This window comes from Lontra canadensis, unplaced genomic scaffold (genome assembly GCF_010015895.1).
Source record: "Lontra canadensis isolate GAN:19392208 unplaced genomic scaffold, GSC_riverotter_1.0 scaffold14, whole genome shotgun sequence".
Lineage (NCBI taxonomy): Eukaryota > Metazoa > Chordata > Mammalia > Carnivora > Mustelidae > Lontra > Lontra canadensis.
Window position 1 is genome coordinate 25,402,819 of NW_022631008.1, and position 17,881 is coordinate 25,420,699.

General features: G+C 37.7%; 1 protein-coding gene across 2 annotated transcripts in view; it reads right to left on the minus strand.

Annotated features, from left to right (window-relative positions):
* Positions 1–17,881, minus strand: part of SESN1 (sestrin 1) — a 116,623-nt gene that overhangs the window by 12,799 nt on the left and 85,943 nt on the right. Inside the window, exons 1-2 of one of the 2 annotated variants that reach the window (XM_032858270.1) lie at positions 8,013–8,237; positions 409–474 (exon numbers count right to left, since the gene is read on the minus strand). In XM_032858270.1, coding sequence (XP_032714161.1) covers positions 409–474; positions 8,013–8,114 — 168 coding nt within the window. In that variant the 5' untranslated portion in view covers positions 8,115–8,237. Of the gene's footprint in view, positions 1–408; positions 475–8,012; positions 8,238–17,881 lie in introns of those variants that run through there. The other variant, XM_032858269.1, reaches the window with a different exon arrangement.

Here is a 17,881-nt window from a genome sequence, read left to right on the forward strand (position 1 = left end):
TCAAACAATCTTTGAAAACAAAGCACAGAAATTTCTACATATTTAGAATTAAAGATCCAATCTTGCATTGATACCAGTCTGTGGATATGGCTGACCAAGTAACTCAGCCTATGGGCAGACACCTAAACATCCAAATATGAGGAGATGGAGAATCACTGGTCAAAAACAAGTCTTAGCTTTCCTTGATTAAATACGGGTGTTAGAAAAGCATCATGAAATACTAGAAATCAACCTGACTGTAACAGCTTTCTAATACCACAGATTCACTGCCAAAGCATGATTATTAACTGTGATCAACACTGAGTAAAAAACATGTTGTCCAACAGTTGTTCAGATGCCAAGATGTGGGTCATGAAAGCTTTTCCTTAAAAGCATACAGTTCACTATGTACTTTCACAAACAACATACCTCCTTTTCTGGGATGAATCTGCTTGGTCCGTGTCCTAGTGGTCGAGGAATTCTAATTCCAAGTTCCTAGAAAATAAAATTACACCATCTCAAGCCTCCAGCAGTAAACAACATGAACTGAGGCTACAGGAATGGGAGGGAAAAACAACCAGTTGAACAGAGACAGGCTTGTTTTGGTGGTTTGTTTTCATTGCTATATATACATACCAACTCCTCTGTTTGCATCACATAGCTGACAAGAGCTTATAATATGACTAAAGACAATTAAACCTGCTTCACTAAAAACAGAGTTTTGCATAAAGTACTTGGCAGAAATTCTGGAACAGAAAGTTCAGCACACAGCAACCAACCCTGTGGACTGTCAGTGATACAAAATAAGACCAATGTGTTTGTATATCCAAAACTCAACCAACCAAAACACTAATCCCTGTGTATCTTGTCAGGAAATGAGAAAGTCCTAACTTCTACCTAGATGTCTTAAACTAAAAGGAGTGTAATTATCATTACAGCTATAATAACACTTCACAATAAGAGAAGAAATACTATGAAATATAGAAAGCAGTGACTTAAATCCACAAAAGAGAAATTACTGCAGGGCATGTTTTCTCTGTGGCAGAGTAAAACAATCTTAGAGAAACTAATTTTGTGAGTTTGCTTTAAGTTTTATACAATATAATGTTATCATCTTTATTATATATATATATATATATATATACATACACACACACACACATATATATATATATAAGATTTTATTTATTATTTGACAGAGAGAGACATAGTAAGAGAAGGAACACAAGCAGGGAGAGTGAGAGAGGGAGAAGCAGGCTTCCCACCAAGCAGGGAGCCCGAGGTGGGGCTCAATCCCAGGACCCTGGGATCATGACCTGAGCCACCCAGGTACCCCTCTTTATATTTTTGAGAAGCTCAACTAATTAAGATATAAGAAATAAAGGTTTTCTGCCCTTTGACATAGTGAATTTAGAATCCTGTATCTGGAGTCTACTAGAATCCTATATTTTATGTGATAGTATAATATAGTTAACAAAAACTGATAATCAAGCAGTAGGGGTCCATCTTTTCCCCCAATACAGAGTGCTACAGGAACAAAACTAAAATAATACAACTTTTTTTTTTTAAGGTTCATGTCTTATCAATCAATCTGGTTTCAAAGAAAACAAACAAAAATAATTTCTAGAGTTTTCACATCTAATTATCAACCCTTGCTTATATAATTACATACAAATACTATTTCAACTCTCTACTGCTTCCAAAAGTCCTTCAGGATGTTCCTTTCAAAGAAAGAAAAAAGAGGGGGGGAGCAAACAGAGATGGATACGTGGCACCAATTCAAAAAATCTGGTCCAAGTGAATGAAAACCTTTTGAGCAGAATGGACTTTTTAAAATTAGGCAGGCAGGACAAAACAGAAGTAAATCTTTATTGGGAGAACTTAAGACTTGGATTCAAAGTGGGCTATAACTGCCAACTAATTCTATGAAATATAATTCAAATAGCCACGTGCTAGAAGCCAGTGATGTCTTACTCCGGTTATTCCACACTGAGACTCAACACAGCAGTGCTCTAACTGAAGCCTTCATTAGAGGAGGCACTCAATTCACTGGTATGGCCATGTGCATGTCTTGATTTTAGTAGCCTATAAAAAATGCAAGAAAAAACCCTACATCCCTGCTTGCTATTCAATACATCATCTTGGCACAAATGCAGCCTTTTATATAAAAACAATGACTCTATTAGCTTTTCTAACTGCTGAATTTCTGATCCAATTACACAGATTTCAAACAAAATATATTGGGCAAAACATTAAGATTAAAATCAATATTTATTCCTTCTAATTTCTTCACTATCTTATTTAAATAAGATGCATTTTAGGAATACACCCATTTCAAGGGTTTATTATTCATTTTATACCTAAGAGACACTATTTCTCTTGAGGCCTTAGTATATAAAAAGGTAGCATTCCAAATGGAGGAGAAACAGATTATTCAACAAATAATATCGATACAACTAGATAGCCGCTCAGAAAAAAGTGAAGTTGGAACCATAAATCATACTTGACTCAATACTTCAGAGATAAGTGTAAAAACAAAAACAAGAAAACATTAGTGTTAAAAGAAAACACTCATAGAATGAAGTTAGGCCTAAGAATGCCATAAAACCCAGATGTTATAAAATAGAAGACTGATAAGTCTGATGACATAAAAGACTTTCACATGGGAAAAATAAACATATAAAAAGTCAAAACCAAACAGAAAACTGCAAAATAGATTTGCAACTCCTATATCAAAAAGGCTAAATTTCTTGAATACATGAAGATTCCTACAAATCAGAAAACCCCCAAAAACCTGACAGAAAAATTAACAGAGGACATGGACAGTTCCAAGAAAAGGAAATACAAATGGCTGAAAAATGATCAACCTCACAATCAAACTTCAAGTTAACTACACTGAGATACTATTTTTCACCTAAAAGATTGCTTTAGATCAAAAGTTTAATAATAGCTGTGTTGAAGAGGAGGTGGATAAACAGACATTCATTACTTACACATTTCTGATGGGAGTGTTCTGAAGTGTGAGGAAATGAGATCAAGAAATACGTAAGAAGTATAAACTACTACAACCTATAGAGTGCAATTTGTAATAATGACTGAAATTAAGAAGTCAGAAATCCTCTGAGTCAACAATTTTGTCTCATATGTTAACCTGTACTCACAGAAATGTCACATGTAAAAAGACAATCGCTCCAACATTGTTTATAATAGTACAAGATATAAAACAACCTAAGTACTCAACAAGACTGTTTCAATGTAGTATGACCACAGACTAGAATAGCATGTAGTCCTTACAAAGAATGAAGCAATTCTACATGAGTTGGCTTTAAAAGATCTCCAGGATATAGATATATACATATACATATACAGTGTGTATATATATATGTAGTATATATACATGTATATATATGTAGTGTATATATATGTGTGTGTGTGTGTGTGTGTGTGTATAGTATAGTGGGGGAGCAAAGTGCATAATACATATATATTATGTTACTATCTGTAAAGACAGGGGAAAACATTTATAATTCCATTTCTAGGACTTTATTTTACAACTACAGCAACATGTGGGTGGCATATACATATTTTTAATAACAAGACTGATAGCACATGTGCCTTAAAGAGGTTGAATTATATTACTTGGTTTTGTTTCTATACCAAAAATATATTCAACTATCATAAAAGAATAGCTTTAGAATTCCAAGAAACTGGCTATCAAAGTTTCAGGAATGGAGTATTTTCCTATAGGTATGGCAAGGGTCTTTCCGATGGTCCCATGTAATTCTCAAAACTGTGAAAGTCCACCCCTACAGCCAAATTTGGTGGTTATGTTGGTATTACTGTCTCCCTATTCCTTGCCTTCAATGGGCAAAACCTTCCTTCCTTCTTGGTTCCTTTAGAAATATATTCTTTTAGAATGAAAACTATGTGTTTCAAAGCAGGATGTTAGTCAAAAGCAAACATGGGAATGGATTATAGACCCATTATGCTAATAACCTCTTAGTTCTAAGGTCACATTCATTCTTTGATGAAGTACCAGTCTGGCAAGAAAGCTGGAGACAGAAAGTAGAAAAACTATGAAAGGAAAGGAATGGGAAAAGTCTCTGACATTTGAGATTTTCAATTTCATTATTTTACTTAAGGGTAGTTCCAGGTAAAATAGAATTTTACGCAGCTCACACTTAGACTACCAGGGTCAATTTCCTACTTGGCTGAAGAGGTTGTGAGAGGTTTGTGCCATGTAAAAGCAGAAAGCGAAATGGTAGGAAAGAAATGGAGAGGAAGTGAAAGAAAAGACTGGGGAAAGGGGAGAAGGGGGATGGATACCCACATACTTAAAAAAATCAAGTCTTTCACAAAAAGAGTTGGTCAAGACTGATATAATGGGAAATAGCACTGTTCTAGACCCACATCAATTTATTCTCCTACATTTGAAGGCTAGACTCAAAAAGACGTTCTTTGTTCTCTTTCTTAATAGACTAGGTACATGAGAAGGATACAAGAATATGATGAACTCTAAGACTCCATTCCAATTTATCCCAGTCCAGATTCAGGCAGTCAGGAGATCATTTTACAAATTATTTATATTTTTATATATATCACATTATATATATATATACACATATATGTATATATATAATTTCTATAACATACTTATAATTACATATAATGTTTTATAAATATATGTATACAATTTAAAATCAAGTACCTAGCTCAGTATTATGAGTGGTAGAGATAGAGGCTGAATCCAGGAAATCCAGAAATCCAGTTGGTATCTTTAATTACTCTTTTGAGCCTCTTTAAGAGTTTTTGATACCTTAAAGGTCCTTTTGGATACCACTATTGTCATTCAGTAGTATCCTTTGTTTCTAAAAAGTTAAAAGTTTCAACTTTCTGGAAAATTCTTTTTTTTTTTTAACATTTTATTTTATTTATTTGACAGAGAGAGAGAGATCACAAGTAGGCAGAGGCAGGCAGAGAGGAGGAAGCAGTCTCCCTGCCGAGCAGAGAGCCTGATGCGGGGCTCGATCCCAAAACTCTGGGATCATGACCTGAGTCGAAGGCAGAGGCTTTAACCCACTGAGCCACCCAGGCGCCCCTGGAAAATTCATTTTTGAAACACTTCTTTTCCTAGGCAACATGACAAAATTAGTTACGCTATTTTCTAGCAGGTACTGATTTTAAAAAGGTACTGCAGTTCTTCAATAGGGTGATCATAAGCTAAACGAACCACATTTCATAACTTCCTGCAGGTTACTTCGATTGTGCCTTATCTGTAGCTGTTAAAGAAAATGAATTATAGACTTGGAACAAATTTTGGCCAATCCAGATTCCAAGAGGCAGAACTGCCAACAGCAAGTGGTCTTGTTTAAAAAGCAGATGTAGATGCTAATCACAGCACAAAGCTCACAGGCTCTCCCTGAAGGTGTGGCTGGAAAAACTAACTTGGGAACTAACAGTTCTTCCCTCTCAACAATCCTCCTAATCAGCATTTTGAAAAAGAGAGCAACAGCCTCTGCCATGACAACACTGCTGCAAAACTCTGACATAAGATCTACTTCTTCATTAGTGTATAATATTAACACACTAATTTTCACTATATAAAAATTCTTAAATGCTGACTTGACAGTATCACAGAAAGACTAATAATCACTATATGAATCAGTGTTTGTACACTAGGAGTAAGTTCTAATCATAATTTCCAAATGTATTAAAGATACATTTATGAATCTATAGCAATATCCTTAAGTGAAAGAATGAATGATTTGCCACAAATGCAAAATAAAAGCATTTCTTGGCTTTTGGTATTTACCCACTTGCAAAACTAGTTGAAAAGTAAATATAATTAAGTTATTTGAATGATTTTTCTCACTGCACTTGGGGCACTTTTAAAAAACTCTCTAGACGTTTTATACCAATAACCACAGTACTGATATTAATTTTGATTTAAAAAAATTACAAAAGCAGCATGTGCTTTTTGAAACACACTTCAACGAAACAATAAATTGTGTAAAATGTGAAAGCTCCCACTCCACTCTCCCTTCTTCAGGAGAATCACTTCAGAAGAATCACTTATAGATGGGTGCTAGCCCATTTTAAAAATGAAGAGATGTAGAAGTGTTATAAAAAAAAAAAAAATCCTGGGTGCCTGGGTGGCTCAGTGGGTTGAGCCTCTGCCTTCGGCTCAGGTCATGATCTCAGGGTCCTGGGATTGAGTCCTGCATCGGGCTCTCTGCTTGGCAGGGAGCCTGCTTCCTCCTCTCTCTCTCTCTGCCTGCCTCTCTGCCTACTTATGATTTCTGTCAAATAAATAAATAAAATCTTTTAAAAAAAAATCCTGCTATAACAAATGTACTGGTGCTTCTTTTAAAACTGTCATTAACTCTACTTGGGAACTTAGAAATATTCAAAGTTACCTCGTTTTCCCAGTATCCAGTCTTCTATGAAATGCATTCTAAAAAAATAAGCCACAGACTTCAAAATACTAGATTTGTAAGGCTGACTTAGTCATATGTGTATTTTATACTTTGATCAGGAGTTCCATCCCTGAAAAGTGTCTCATTTTTAAAGCACTATGTAAGTTTGCCATTTGAGAGTCATGTTCTTAATTCTTTTGTAAAGTTTTCCTATAAAGCACTACTTCCTAACTTATTTTCCCACATGCTGGGTGTGTTAAAAATAAAATAGAACTCTACAGCCACTTCCTAAATACAATCCCATAAGCACTGTAATCAATGTGCAAGCTAAAATGTATCTCTTTATCTTCCAGTTTACATGGCTATATTTAGAGATTGTAGATCTGGGCCAGAACCAGGGTTCTGCACACAAATACCACCAGAAATAACAGATCTATTCAAGCACAATGACTGGGGATCACTTCTATTCAAAATGAGAAAAGATCTCTTATGGCCTGCAAACAGAAACCATAAATGCTATTTCAACACTTTCATACAGTTTTCTCTCTTTGACAGAGTTTCCAAACAAACAGTTATAACAAGTTTTTTTTTTTAAGGTTGTATTATCTGTAAACAATCAGGAGTGTATTATGTGCCTATGAATTTTAAAATCTAGAAAAGTTTGTTCTAAAAACCTCATGAGAAGGTGTCTTCATTTAAAGTTAAATGACTATATGTGGTATACTCACAATGCAGACTCCATCTCCAAAAAAATATAAATACGAAAACAGTCATTTAAGTGGGCAATCAATGCTGCAGACCAATTACTTCCTATTTGGATTTCTTGAACTAAGACAACACAGCATTCTGATTTCATTTCAAATTTTAATAACTATTTCTCTACTTTCTCCTTGTCACCTTTTGAATCAAGAGCCTTTTAAAGGTTCGATTTTTAATTAGGTTTATCCCCAACTTTCAAATAGGGCCCTATTTACAACCACTTAGGAAAAAATACAAAATGTGACAATTAAACAGCTTTCTGAAGGCCATTTCAGACACAAAAGGGAAGGTTAATAAACAAGGGTGAGCACTGCATAACGTCATAGAGCTGGCAGAACATACGTATTCCAGGCAACATTATCTTTCAACTGACTCCAATGTATTTTTTTCTTTTTTTAAGTAGGAGGCAAAGGGGGAGGGGGTCGCTGATAATCTGTTTTGACAGGACGCTGAAGGGGGAAAAAAATCCACAGGCTGTTCTACCGTAAGACTAGAGCTTTGTTCGGTTCTGACTTGTGGAGACTTGTACAGAAGACAACGTTATTTACGTTTTGGAGACTCCCTTTAAAGGACCGAGGCGGCTGTCGCTGCCAGCCTCAGCATTTTCTGCCCGGGCCCGACTCACGATGGAAACCGTCTCTCCCCCCACCACAGGCCGCCCCTTCCCCTGAGGGGCGCCGGCCAGCCCGAGACGCCCCCGCCGGGCTGCGCGGCCGGCCGGGCGGTTGCTCCAGGGGCGCCCTCCCTGAGAAGCGTTCTCCGCAGCTGTTCGGTAGGGAGGCGGGGAGGCGTCGCGATCTCGGGGCAGCCCGGGCAGCTCTGCCCGGTACCCGCCCTCCCGACCCCTCGCCCGGGTACCTCGTCCTGGCCGCGGCCCCCGCCGCACTGCTTGCAGCCCAGCAGCTCCGAGACGGCCAGCGAGGCCGTGTACGCCTCGTTCGCTGTGGTGGCCAGGCGCATGTCGGCGCGGGGAGCGCTGCCGACGTGCAGGAGAACGGCGGCGGGGCCGAGAAGGCGAGCGCTGACCTGAGCGCCGGGCTCCGGGCTGCAGCGCCTCAGTCAGCGCGGACCGCGGCAGCACTGCGGCCCCGACAAACAGGCCGCGCAGCCCCGCCCCCGCCGTCACTCCGCCCGCACGGCGGCCGCATGCGCCGATGCCGGCCCCCGGGGCCGCGGAGTGCCGCCCCCTTAGCGCGGCGGAGCGGAGGGTGACGGGCGGTCTGCGGAGGCCCGGCGGAAAAACAACCTCGAGCGTCCGAGCCCCCCCCAGAAGCTAATTCTCACGCCAGGAGCGGGTTCGGCCCGGGGGCGCTATGGCTGAAGGTGCAGCGCGGGCCCTTAGGCGTCAGTGAAAGGCAAATGTGCCCCTGCCCTAGCATCAGCAGTCGAGAGCCTGACCTCCTTCCACCCTCTCGGATTCATTTACCTTGAACGAAACGGCGACCAGCCTCTGTGCTGACCCTGACACCCACAGGAGGAACCGAGTTCGCTTTACATTTTATGAACTATTGCAGTCCCCTTCGTCCTTTCCCATAATGCCCAAACATCGCTGAATGGGCACAAAATGTTGGAACAAGTACGGGGCTATGGCCTATATTCAATATAAAATTAGTTTTGGTAAGCTATGTACAAACTATAAAATCATTCTCCTACACGGATAATAAGCCTTGGTGCCAATCTCTGAATTTCCTTTCTCTTTGCGAGTATATTCGAAGGCTTTAAAATTTCTAATGTTCTCATAAGTGCCCTGGGTTCTAAAGAAAGAATTTCTCACTTTGAAATCTGATGAGGAACTCGAGAAAATACAGGTTTTAAAGGAGCATAAATAACTGACATTGCTGACCTTGGAACACGAATCTCTCAAGTCCCGTGTTAACACTATTTCCTTACACGGCTTCATTAACTTCTTTTAAAAATCAACTTTTAAATAAAATCTCTTTTTGCATGTCTGCTCTTGTGTTTTCAAAAGTTTACATGTTCAGGTTAAGAGAAAAAAAAAAAGGCTGGAACATTCTGACAGAAGGAAACAAGCAGAGTTTAAATCAATAAAACTGACAGACACAGAATCAGGACTCCTAAACGCAAGTAAGTTTCAGTCTTAGAAGTGAGGTTACAATGTCTCAGAGAAGAGAAGTTACTCTTACGGCTCTTAAAGTGTCATATTTTAAAAGCAGGTTAAAATGGTTATTTTTTATCTTCTCCAGATAAGGTAAATGCTGTGTGTTCTCATACACTGCTTTTACAAATTGCAAAATCATGCACAATTTTTTTTTTTTTACTGATCAAGAAAAGCAATTTTGGGTTAATATTAACACAAAAGAAAAGGCTACAGAGGCTTCCAAGCTCTCTTCCTCTGAGCACAACCACAAAAGCAAACAATATAATCAAATGCCCACTCAGTCACAAACAAACAAACAGCAAAAATTAACTCAGTAAAACACTCAATTTGCAGCAATACCCTCCAAGATAAACTGTTTGTAGAGGAATTCCTTGGAAACATAAATGGACTTGATATATGAGGTTGGGAGCCATACTGCTAGATAATGAGAGAAGTATATGAAAATGATGACTCCGCTGTAAGAGTTGAGCTGTGATTTTTATTTTCTGGAAGGGATAAAACAGTGGGGTCAGTTGTCTACTAGGGCATAACCTTGTTGGTGACATTAAAATGATACATGTGCAAAATGGAAAATGCTTAACTTTCTATTTTTTAATGAGAGGCAAGGGAAATGCATGCATTTAGCTAATCCAAAAATGGTTTAAAATAGTTAAATGCAAATCAAAACTGCAAGCTATATATATATATATAGTAGGGTTTGAACCTTAGAGCTTGATAAATATTTACTGAAGAAGCATACAGTAAAATTGTATAGGAAACTGCAATTAGGATTACTTCCCCCCCCCCAGAAAATTTCAGTTTAATTATTTATTTTGATGCTGCCTTACATAAAAAGAAAAATAATTTTAACTCCTATTCTAACTCAGTGATTTACTGAGGACCTTTAAGTTATTAAATGTCAAGATTGCTTTATGGTCTCTATAAAGACTGACTTAAGTTCTTCAAAGAGTACTAATTTCTGCCCTTTACAATATGGAGTATGGTGAATTAGTTACTTTATTCTCCAACATAAAGGGTTGCCTCCAAATAAATCTACAGTAACTAAGAATTCCTAGCAATATAATAACCTGCAAATATCACTGTGTAGATTTCACTTCTGGAAATGTTTTGTTTCAAAACTTTCAGTAAAAAGTTTGGAATAGAGTTCACTTCTTGGGTAGGCTAGATGTCCTGGGTGCTTCTCCTAACAAACCCACAGTGCTAGGCATGTCTTGGCATGCAATAAACATCTGCTAAAAAAATGAAATCCTGATCACAGAACAATAATTGGAAAGCACTAGGCTTTTGATATTTATCACAGGTTATCATTAGAGGTTAGCAGTTACTTTATAAAGTTTGCTAGTACTTAAGTATTTCAACATTTTATTTCTTCTAGGAAGAATCCTGATTAATCCAAGAAGTAACAGTGATTCTGAGATATTTCCTTTCCCCTAAAAATGTTTTGGTAGACTTACTCAGCAGTATCAAAGGTTTTTACATGTAATTATTAGTAATGGTCTCAACTCTTAATAGTCTCAAAAAGGAGCTGACATACCTATGTAAAAGCAGGGTGATGTCAAATGACTTTATCTGAACTGAGAACTATGATGTATTAGAGAGTTTAGACTTGAAGCTGTGGTGTAAGACAGGCTTCCTGAAGGAAGAACATCTGAGCTGGGGCTCAGAGGATTAATGGAGAAGCCTTGGCAAGAAATTGGGGGGTGGGGAGGGCGGAAGGAGGGAAGGCTTGAGAGATAAAAGCTCTAAGCAAAGGAACCAGCATGTGCAAAGGCCCAGAGGCAGGAGAGAGAGAGTGGCCCAAACAGAGAAGCTGAATAAAGGAAATTTATTTGGTCTGGAAGGGGGGCTGGTGGGTATAGACAGTGAATAGAGTTCAAATAAAAGATCAACAGTAGGGAGGGACCTTGTTCAAGCTTCATTAAAGAATGTAAATTTCATTCTTAAGACTACTGTGGACTTACTGAAAGTTTTAAACAGTAGAAAAACATCAGATTTGCATTTCACTACAGTTTAGAAAAATATATTGCAAAGGGCAACATTGGCGGCAGGGAGGTAAGTTAGCAAGGCTGCTGAGGCAATTTTGGCAAGGCAATATCGTGGATCTGAAGAACAAAAGGAACGAAGCAAAGTGTAGGGATGAAGGTGGATTTTGTTTAACATAATACGTTTCTTGAGAAAGGAAATCATGCCTCATACTCTCGTTTGAAATTGAGGAAATAAATCTCAAATTAGCTGCTCTCCTGACCAACTGGCTTTCCTACATCCATTAGATTTTTAAAACTAGTTAATTCATGGAAAAGAACAGATGTATCTTAGTAAAACGAACACTTATCAGTCCAACAGGCCTAATAACACTTTCATAAACCACATATTAAATCTTGAATTTTCCCTTTTACCATAGGAATTATATTAAAGTACTACAGATTTGTAGATCTATTCATTAGAATAGGAATTATATTTAATAATTGGTTAGAAAACACATATAGCAGTGGTTTCATTCATTAAACCAAAGAATGCCTTTAAGAGTGAGCTTTAAAGCATTCTTTTAAAATGCCCTATTGTCATTTAAAACATTTTATTTAGAATGCTGGTTTATAAGATAATTTCTGCTTACTAATGTTGTCAAGATTTTTTCCTCCAAAAGGGGAACCCTCCTACACTGTTGGTGGGAATGCAAGCTGGTACAGCCACTCTGGAAAACAGTATGGAGGTTCCTCACAAGGTTGAAAATAGAGCTACTCTACAACCCAACAATTGCACTACTGGGTATTTACCCCAAAGATACAAAGGTCGTGATCTGAAGGGGTGAATGCACCCCACTATTTATAGCAGCAGTGTCCACAATAACTAAACTATGGGAAGAGCCTAGATGTCCATCAACAGAAGAATGGATAAAGAAGATGTGGCTACACACACACACACACACACACACTGGAATATTATGCAGCCACCAACAACCCCCCCCCCCCGAAATCTTGCCATTTGCAATGATGTGGATGGAACTAGAGGGTAGTATGCTAAGCAAAATAAGCCAATCAGAGAAAAACAATTATCATATGATCGCACTGATAGGAATCTGAGAAACAAGACAGAGGATCATAGGGGAAGGGAGAAAAAAATGAAACAAGATGAAACCAGAGAGGGAGACAAACCATAAGAGATGCTTAATCCCAGGAAACAAACTGAGGGTTGCTGTAGTGGAGGGGGGTAGGGGATGGGGTGGCGGGGTGATGGACATTGGGGAGGGTATGTGCTATGGTAAGTGCTGTGAATTGTGTAAGACTGATGATTCACAGATCTGTACCCCTGAAACAAATAATATATTATGTGTTAATTAAAAAGAAAATTTTTTTCCTCCAGCTCATATCTTCCTGTTTTTATATATATAGCTTGTCTGCTAAGCACTTTTTTTCCTTTCAACATCATGTTTTGAGTACAGTGAGATCTTTTTAGCACTGAACTTTAATTTTACGTTGTTCTCTTATTTGTCCTCTACTTTTCTCACTTCTTCAATTTAATTTTTAGAATTTATCATTTACAAAGGAGCAAGACTGTTGACTGATTTTTGCTCTCATTCTCTCCTTTGGGGTTTCTTCTTTTAGAAATGCAGTTTTAAATCTCTGCATAGGGTTTTAGAAACTCATAGGCCATCACCCATATTTGTAACTAACAATATTCCAAACAATGTCGTGGTTTTAAATTAGAAAAACACTTCCCCCCCAAAAATAAGCATGTTAAATTGTGGTCAGGTTTTCCAGGTTAATAAGACTAGTGACTTACCAACTTCTACCTGTCACACACTAAAGCAACTGACATATACAAGGCAGATATTTACTTCTATTTCCAAATTTATAAAGCAGAAACTTCTAAAATATGGGTAACTTGCCCAAGATTATAAAAGTATTAAATTGCAATCAGGGATTAGAATGCAGGTCTGTCTGAATCCTGAGCAGCAGAAGGTGGGTTGCTTCTTTTAATGAGTATTTTATAAATTTTGATAACTATGTATTAGTCTTAGTTTTTGATTCTGAGGACAAAAGGAAAGGAAAAAAAATCTATCTCCCTTTCTTACATTCAGGATGAGATCTGGGGTGTGTGTGTGTGTGTGTGTGTGTGTGTATTTGATTTTTAAGAAAGAAATGATGAAATGAGTCATCTCGGTTTTTGAGAACTTCCCTCCTCTACTTTTCTATCCTTGTCACTCTCCTTAGTGTCTTTTCCCAGGCCTTTGCTAACCTCATGCTGCTTAAAGCTCCACTACAGAACTCACCTGAATCTGCCCTAAGACCCCACCTAAGTCTACTAAAAGGTACTCATACTACCTACCCCTATTCCTCTTAGAATAACTGGTTGATGTGCTGGGAAGAAAGGCTTCTTGAAACAGTTCACACTATTTATTGTATGAAGTACTGATACCTCATACTAATTTATTTATTTAGTCTGATTCAATAGAATATAAGCTCCACAAAATCAGAATTTTTTAATTTTTCACAGCTGTATTTCCAATGCCCAAGTGCCTCACACATAGTAGACCCTCAATAAGTATGTACTGAATGAACTCCACAGAGATTATTTCTATTAAAAAAAAAAAAAGTTTAACTCAAGTGAAAGCTTAACATTGAACTTCAAGTTCAATATTCAGTTTATGAAAGATTTGGGCCATCTAGACAAAGATTTTTGGACGTTTTGGGTCTACTATATAAGCAGGCAGGCTTTGCTTGGGAATCAGCCTGTCCTTGGGCTCAGCTCTGCTAAAGCAACTTCTATTTTTCCTAGTCTCTCCCCATTTTCTCCTTGGGAACCCACAAATAGTCCCAAGCTTCTTTGATTTTTCTTTGCTTGCTCTCCTTGCACTACAAAGATAGCTTTAAAGGTTCAGGCAACGTTATACATGGCTCACTTGTTAAGTCAGGCATGTACTTACAAGTCAGACACTGCCTGTATACATATCATTGTTTGACAAGATTCATGAACATTCTGTAACCAAGTTTGGCTTTCAACATCTTTAGGCCTAAGATGAAATGACAGGAAATAAACTGTCTATTGAGATCTCAGAATTAAATGGGAGAACTCATTAAAAAATGCTACAAGTTTTATAGGTGAACTACTTTCCAGCATTATTGTTAAGTTAAGTAATAATCGGTTTAATTTGGAATAGGCTGAGATTCAGGTAATAGGTGAGTGTTGGGGGAAACTGAGAGAACTTTATCACATATGTACTTAGGAGCTACTGAAAGTTTTTAAAGGAGGAGGAAAAGGAAGTGATACAAACTCAAAAAAAGGTAACCAAAGATACTAAATATATGACATATATATCTGAGAAAATGTTTCTCAGACTATGCACATATACTACTGTACTGTACAATTTTTAAAATACTTTTTGAGGCGCTGGATTGCAACTCTATCTAAAACCATATATGAAAATAAATATTTTTTAAATTCTCAAAGTACTTCTGGTTTGTGAGCACAAGAGCTGATTTTAATATGTAACCTATAATTTTTTTTTAGTTCTTTTACTTATTTATTTATTTTTAGTAATCTCTACACCTAATATGGGGCTTGACCTCATGATCCTGAGATCAAGAGTCGGATGTTCTACCAACTGAGCCAGCCGGGCACCCCTTAAATCTTTTAATCAAGTTATTTTTTTATTTACAACTATCCTGACCTCCCTATCCATGCCCACCCCACCCTATGATTATTACTATTATGTAGTGAATAGAGATTTACAATATGTTTTTCTTGCACAATTCAAAGAATCCCCACTCAATTCCTTTGTGATAATCTTTAGCTGTAGGTCCTTTAATCCTTTAAATTACCTTCTTTCTTTACCTCCTTCTAAGATCTCCAGTTTTCCAAGAGGGTATTAAGAGCCTAACCTGGTCACAAAGTACAAGGCCACATCCAGGGACGACTTGCATGTTATTAAGCTTCTTAGAAATAAAATGCCATTCACTGAACTTTCCCATCTGTTCTGCCCTCCAAAATCCTCACTATAACTCTGTGGGCCATTTCCCACTTTGTCCATAGAGTACATATACATTTTGGGCATTGTAGTTCAACAGAAATGTTTATTTTTACTTATCACTACTATCTTTCTGATTAGCTAAAAATACTCAAAAAAAGAGATAAGACCACTTAAAATTATATTTTTTACAGGAGCTTAAATTTGAACAGAATTCAAGATCATTTCATTTGTAGTAACAGAAAATCTGGTTTTCCTAATTTCTGGCAACTGATTGAGAAATTCTAAAACAGGATTTTATTCAGATATTACAAATTGGAGAAGGTAGTATTCTTTCTTGTTACAACTCAAATTTTAAAAATACATTTTGGCATAGGTTTATGTACAGATGTCAATGCTATTTTATCAATTAACAGAAATCTTAATATTATGTAAACACAGCATTCAATTATTATTTATAGGTATTTACTGAATGCCAAATTACATGCATTTAATTTCTTAAATCCAATGAACAAGCAGAAATATCTTACTCTGAGTCTGGTGTCTATGTTATTTAGATTTACACCTCTCATATAAGCCACACGGATTGGCAGATAGCTTGGGACTCTGTTAGGGAACATTAAATTGGGAATCATCTAGTTTACTGCCCAATTCTGAAACAAACAGAAAAACAAAAAGCAGAAACCCAGCCTGTAAATCCCTTAACAGCCCTTCCAGTTTTACCCCCTTCAAAATTTTTTTTTAAGATTTTATTTGTTTATTTGACAGAGAAAGAACTGGGGCTGGGGACTGGAGAGGGAGAAACAGGCTCCCTGCGGAGCAGGGAGCAGGGCTCCATCCCAGGGTGCCAGGATCATGACCTGAGCCAAAGGCAGAAGCTTGACAACTGCACCTAGCCCCCTCAAATTTAAAATGAAGGGCTGGTGAAAGCCTTATTCTCTCAAACTTTATTTCAGCTCTAAAGTTCTGTCTGTTAATATAATTTCCTGATTTTACCAAGAGTTAAGACTAACTAGAATCTAACCTCCTCCTGCACCAGGCTTGTTCCATTACCAGTGGTTTTCAAACTATATTTCTTAGGATCCATTCCTTACAAGTACTTTACAATTATTTTTTTTAAAATATTTTATTTATTTATTTGACAGAGAGAAAGCGAGAGAGGGAGCACAAGCTGGGGGAGTGGGAGAAGGAGAAGCAGACTCTCTGCTGGGCAAGCAGCCAGATGCAGGGCTTGATCCCAGTACCCTGAGATCATGACCTGAATTGAAGGCAGACATTTAACGACCGAGCCACCCAGGCGCCCCTAGAGTTATTATGAAATATTAGATTTAAGCTTACTTTTTCAAAGCCAACTACTAATGTATATCAACATTAAATGCATTAGAAACTACCATAATAATAATCTGTTGCCACTAGTAATTCAATTCCTGGACTAAATAAAGCTTCTTTTATCATCTCTGTGAGCAAATGTTTGAACATTTTTGTGAATCTGTCAATGATTAGGAAAGATATAGTTAGTGTGTTCTAGCCTTTAAAAAAATTCATGGCTCTCTACATCTGCTGGAGTAAAACTATAGCAGTGATTGGACTGCTACAGCATGTGGGTACTTTGCTGTCTGAATCTAGATTTCCTGTATATTATGCATACCAGAAAATACAGAAGTAATACTGCAGCCAGAATTCATAACCTCTTAATTTCAAATTTGTTTAAAACATAACATAGCGTCATTCACATAGACCAGTGGAACAGAGTGGAGAGCCCAGATATGGACCCGCAACTCTATGGTCAAATAATCTTTGACAAAGCAGGAAAAAATAAACAGTGGAAAAAAAGACAGTCTCTTCAATAAATGGTGCTGGGAAAATTGGACAGCTATGTATAGAAGAATGAAACTTGACCATTCTCTTACACCATACATAAAGATAAACTCGAAATGGATAAAAGACCTCAACGTGAGGCAGGAATCTGTCAAAATCCTAGAGGAGAACATAGGCAGTAACCTCTTCGACATCGGCCACAGCAACTTCTTTCAGGACATGTCTCCAAAGGCAAAGGAAACAAAAGCAAAAATGAACTTTTGGGACTTCATCAAGATCCAAAGCTTCTGCACAGCAAAGGTAACAGTCAACAAAACAAAGAGGCAACACATGAAATGGGAGAAGATATTTGCAAATGACAGTACAGACAAAGGGCCGATATCTAAGATCTATAAAGAACTCCTCAACCTCAACACTCAAAAAACAGATAATTATGTCAAAAAATGGTCAGAAGACATGAACAGACACTTCTCCAAAGAAGACATACAAATGGCTAACAGACACATGAAAAAATGTTCACCATCATTAGCCATCAGGGAGACTGAAATCAAAACCACATTGAGATACCACCTTACACCTGTTAGAATGGCCAAAATGAACAAGACAGTAAACAACAAGTGTTGGAGAGGAAGTGGAGAAAGAGGAACCCTCTTACACTGTTGGTGGGAATGCAAGTTGGTGCAGCCACTTCGGAAAACAGTGTGGAGATTCCTTAAGAAATTAAAAATAGAGCTTCCCAATTGCACTACTTCCTCCCAAATGCACTACCAGGTATTTAGCCCAAAGATGCAGATGTAGTGAAAAAAGGGCCATTTGTACCCCAAC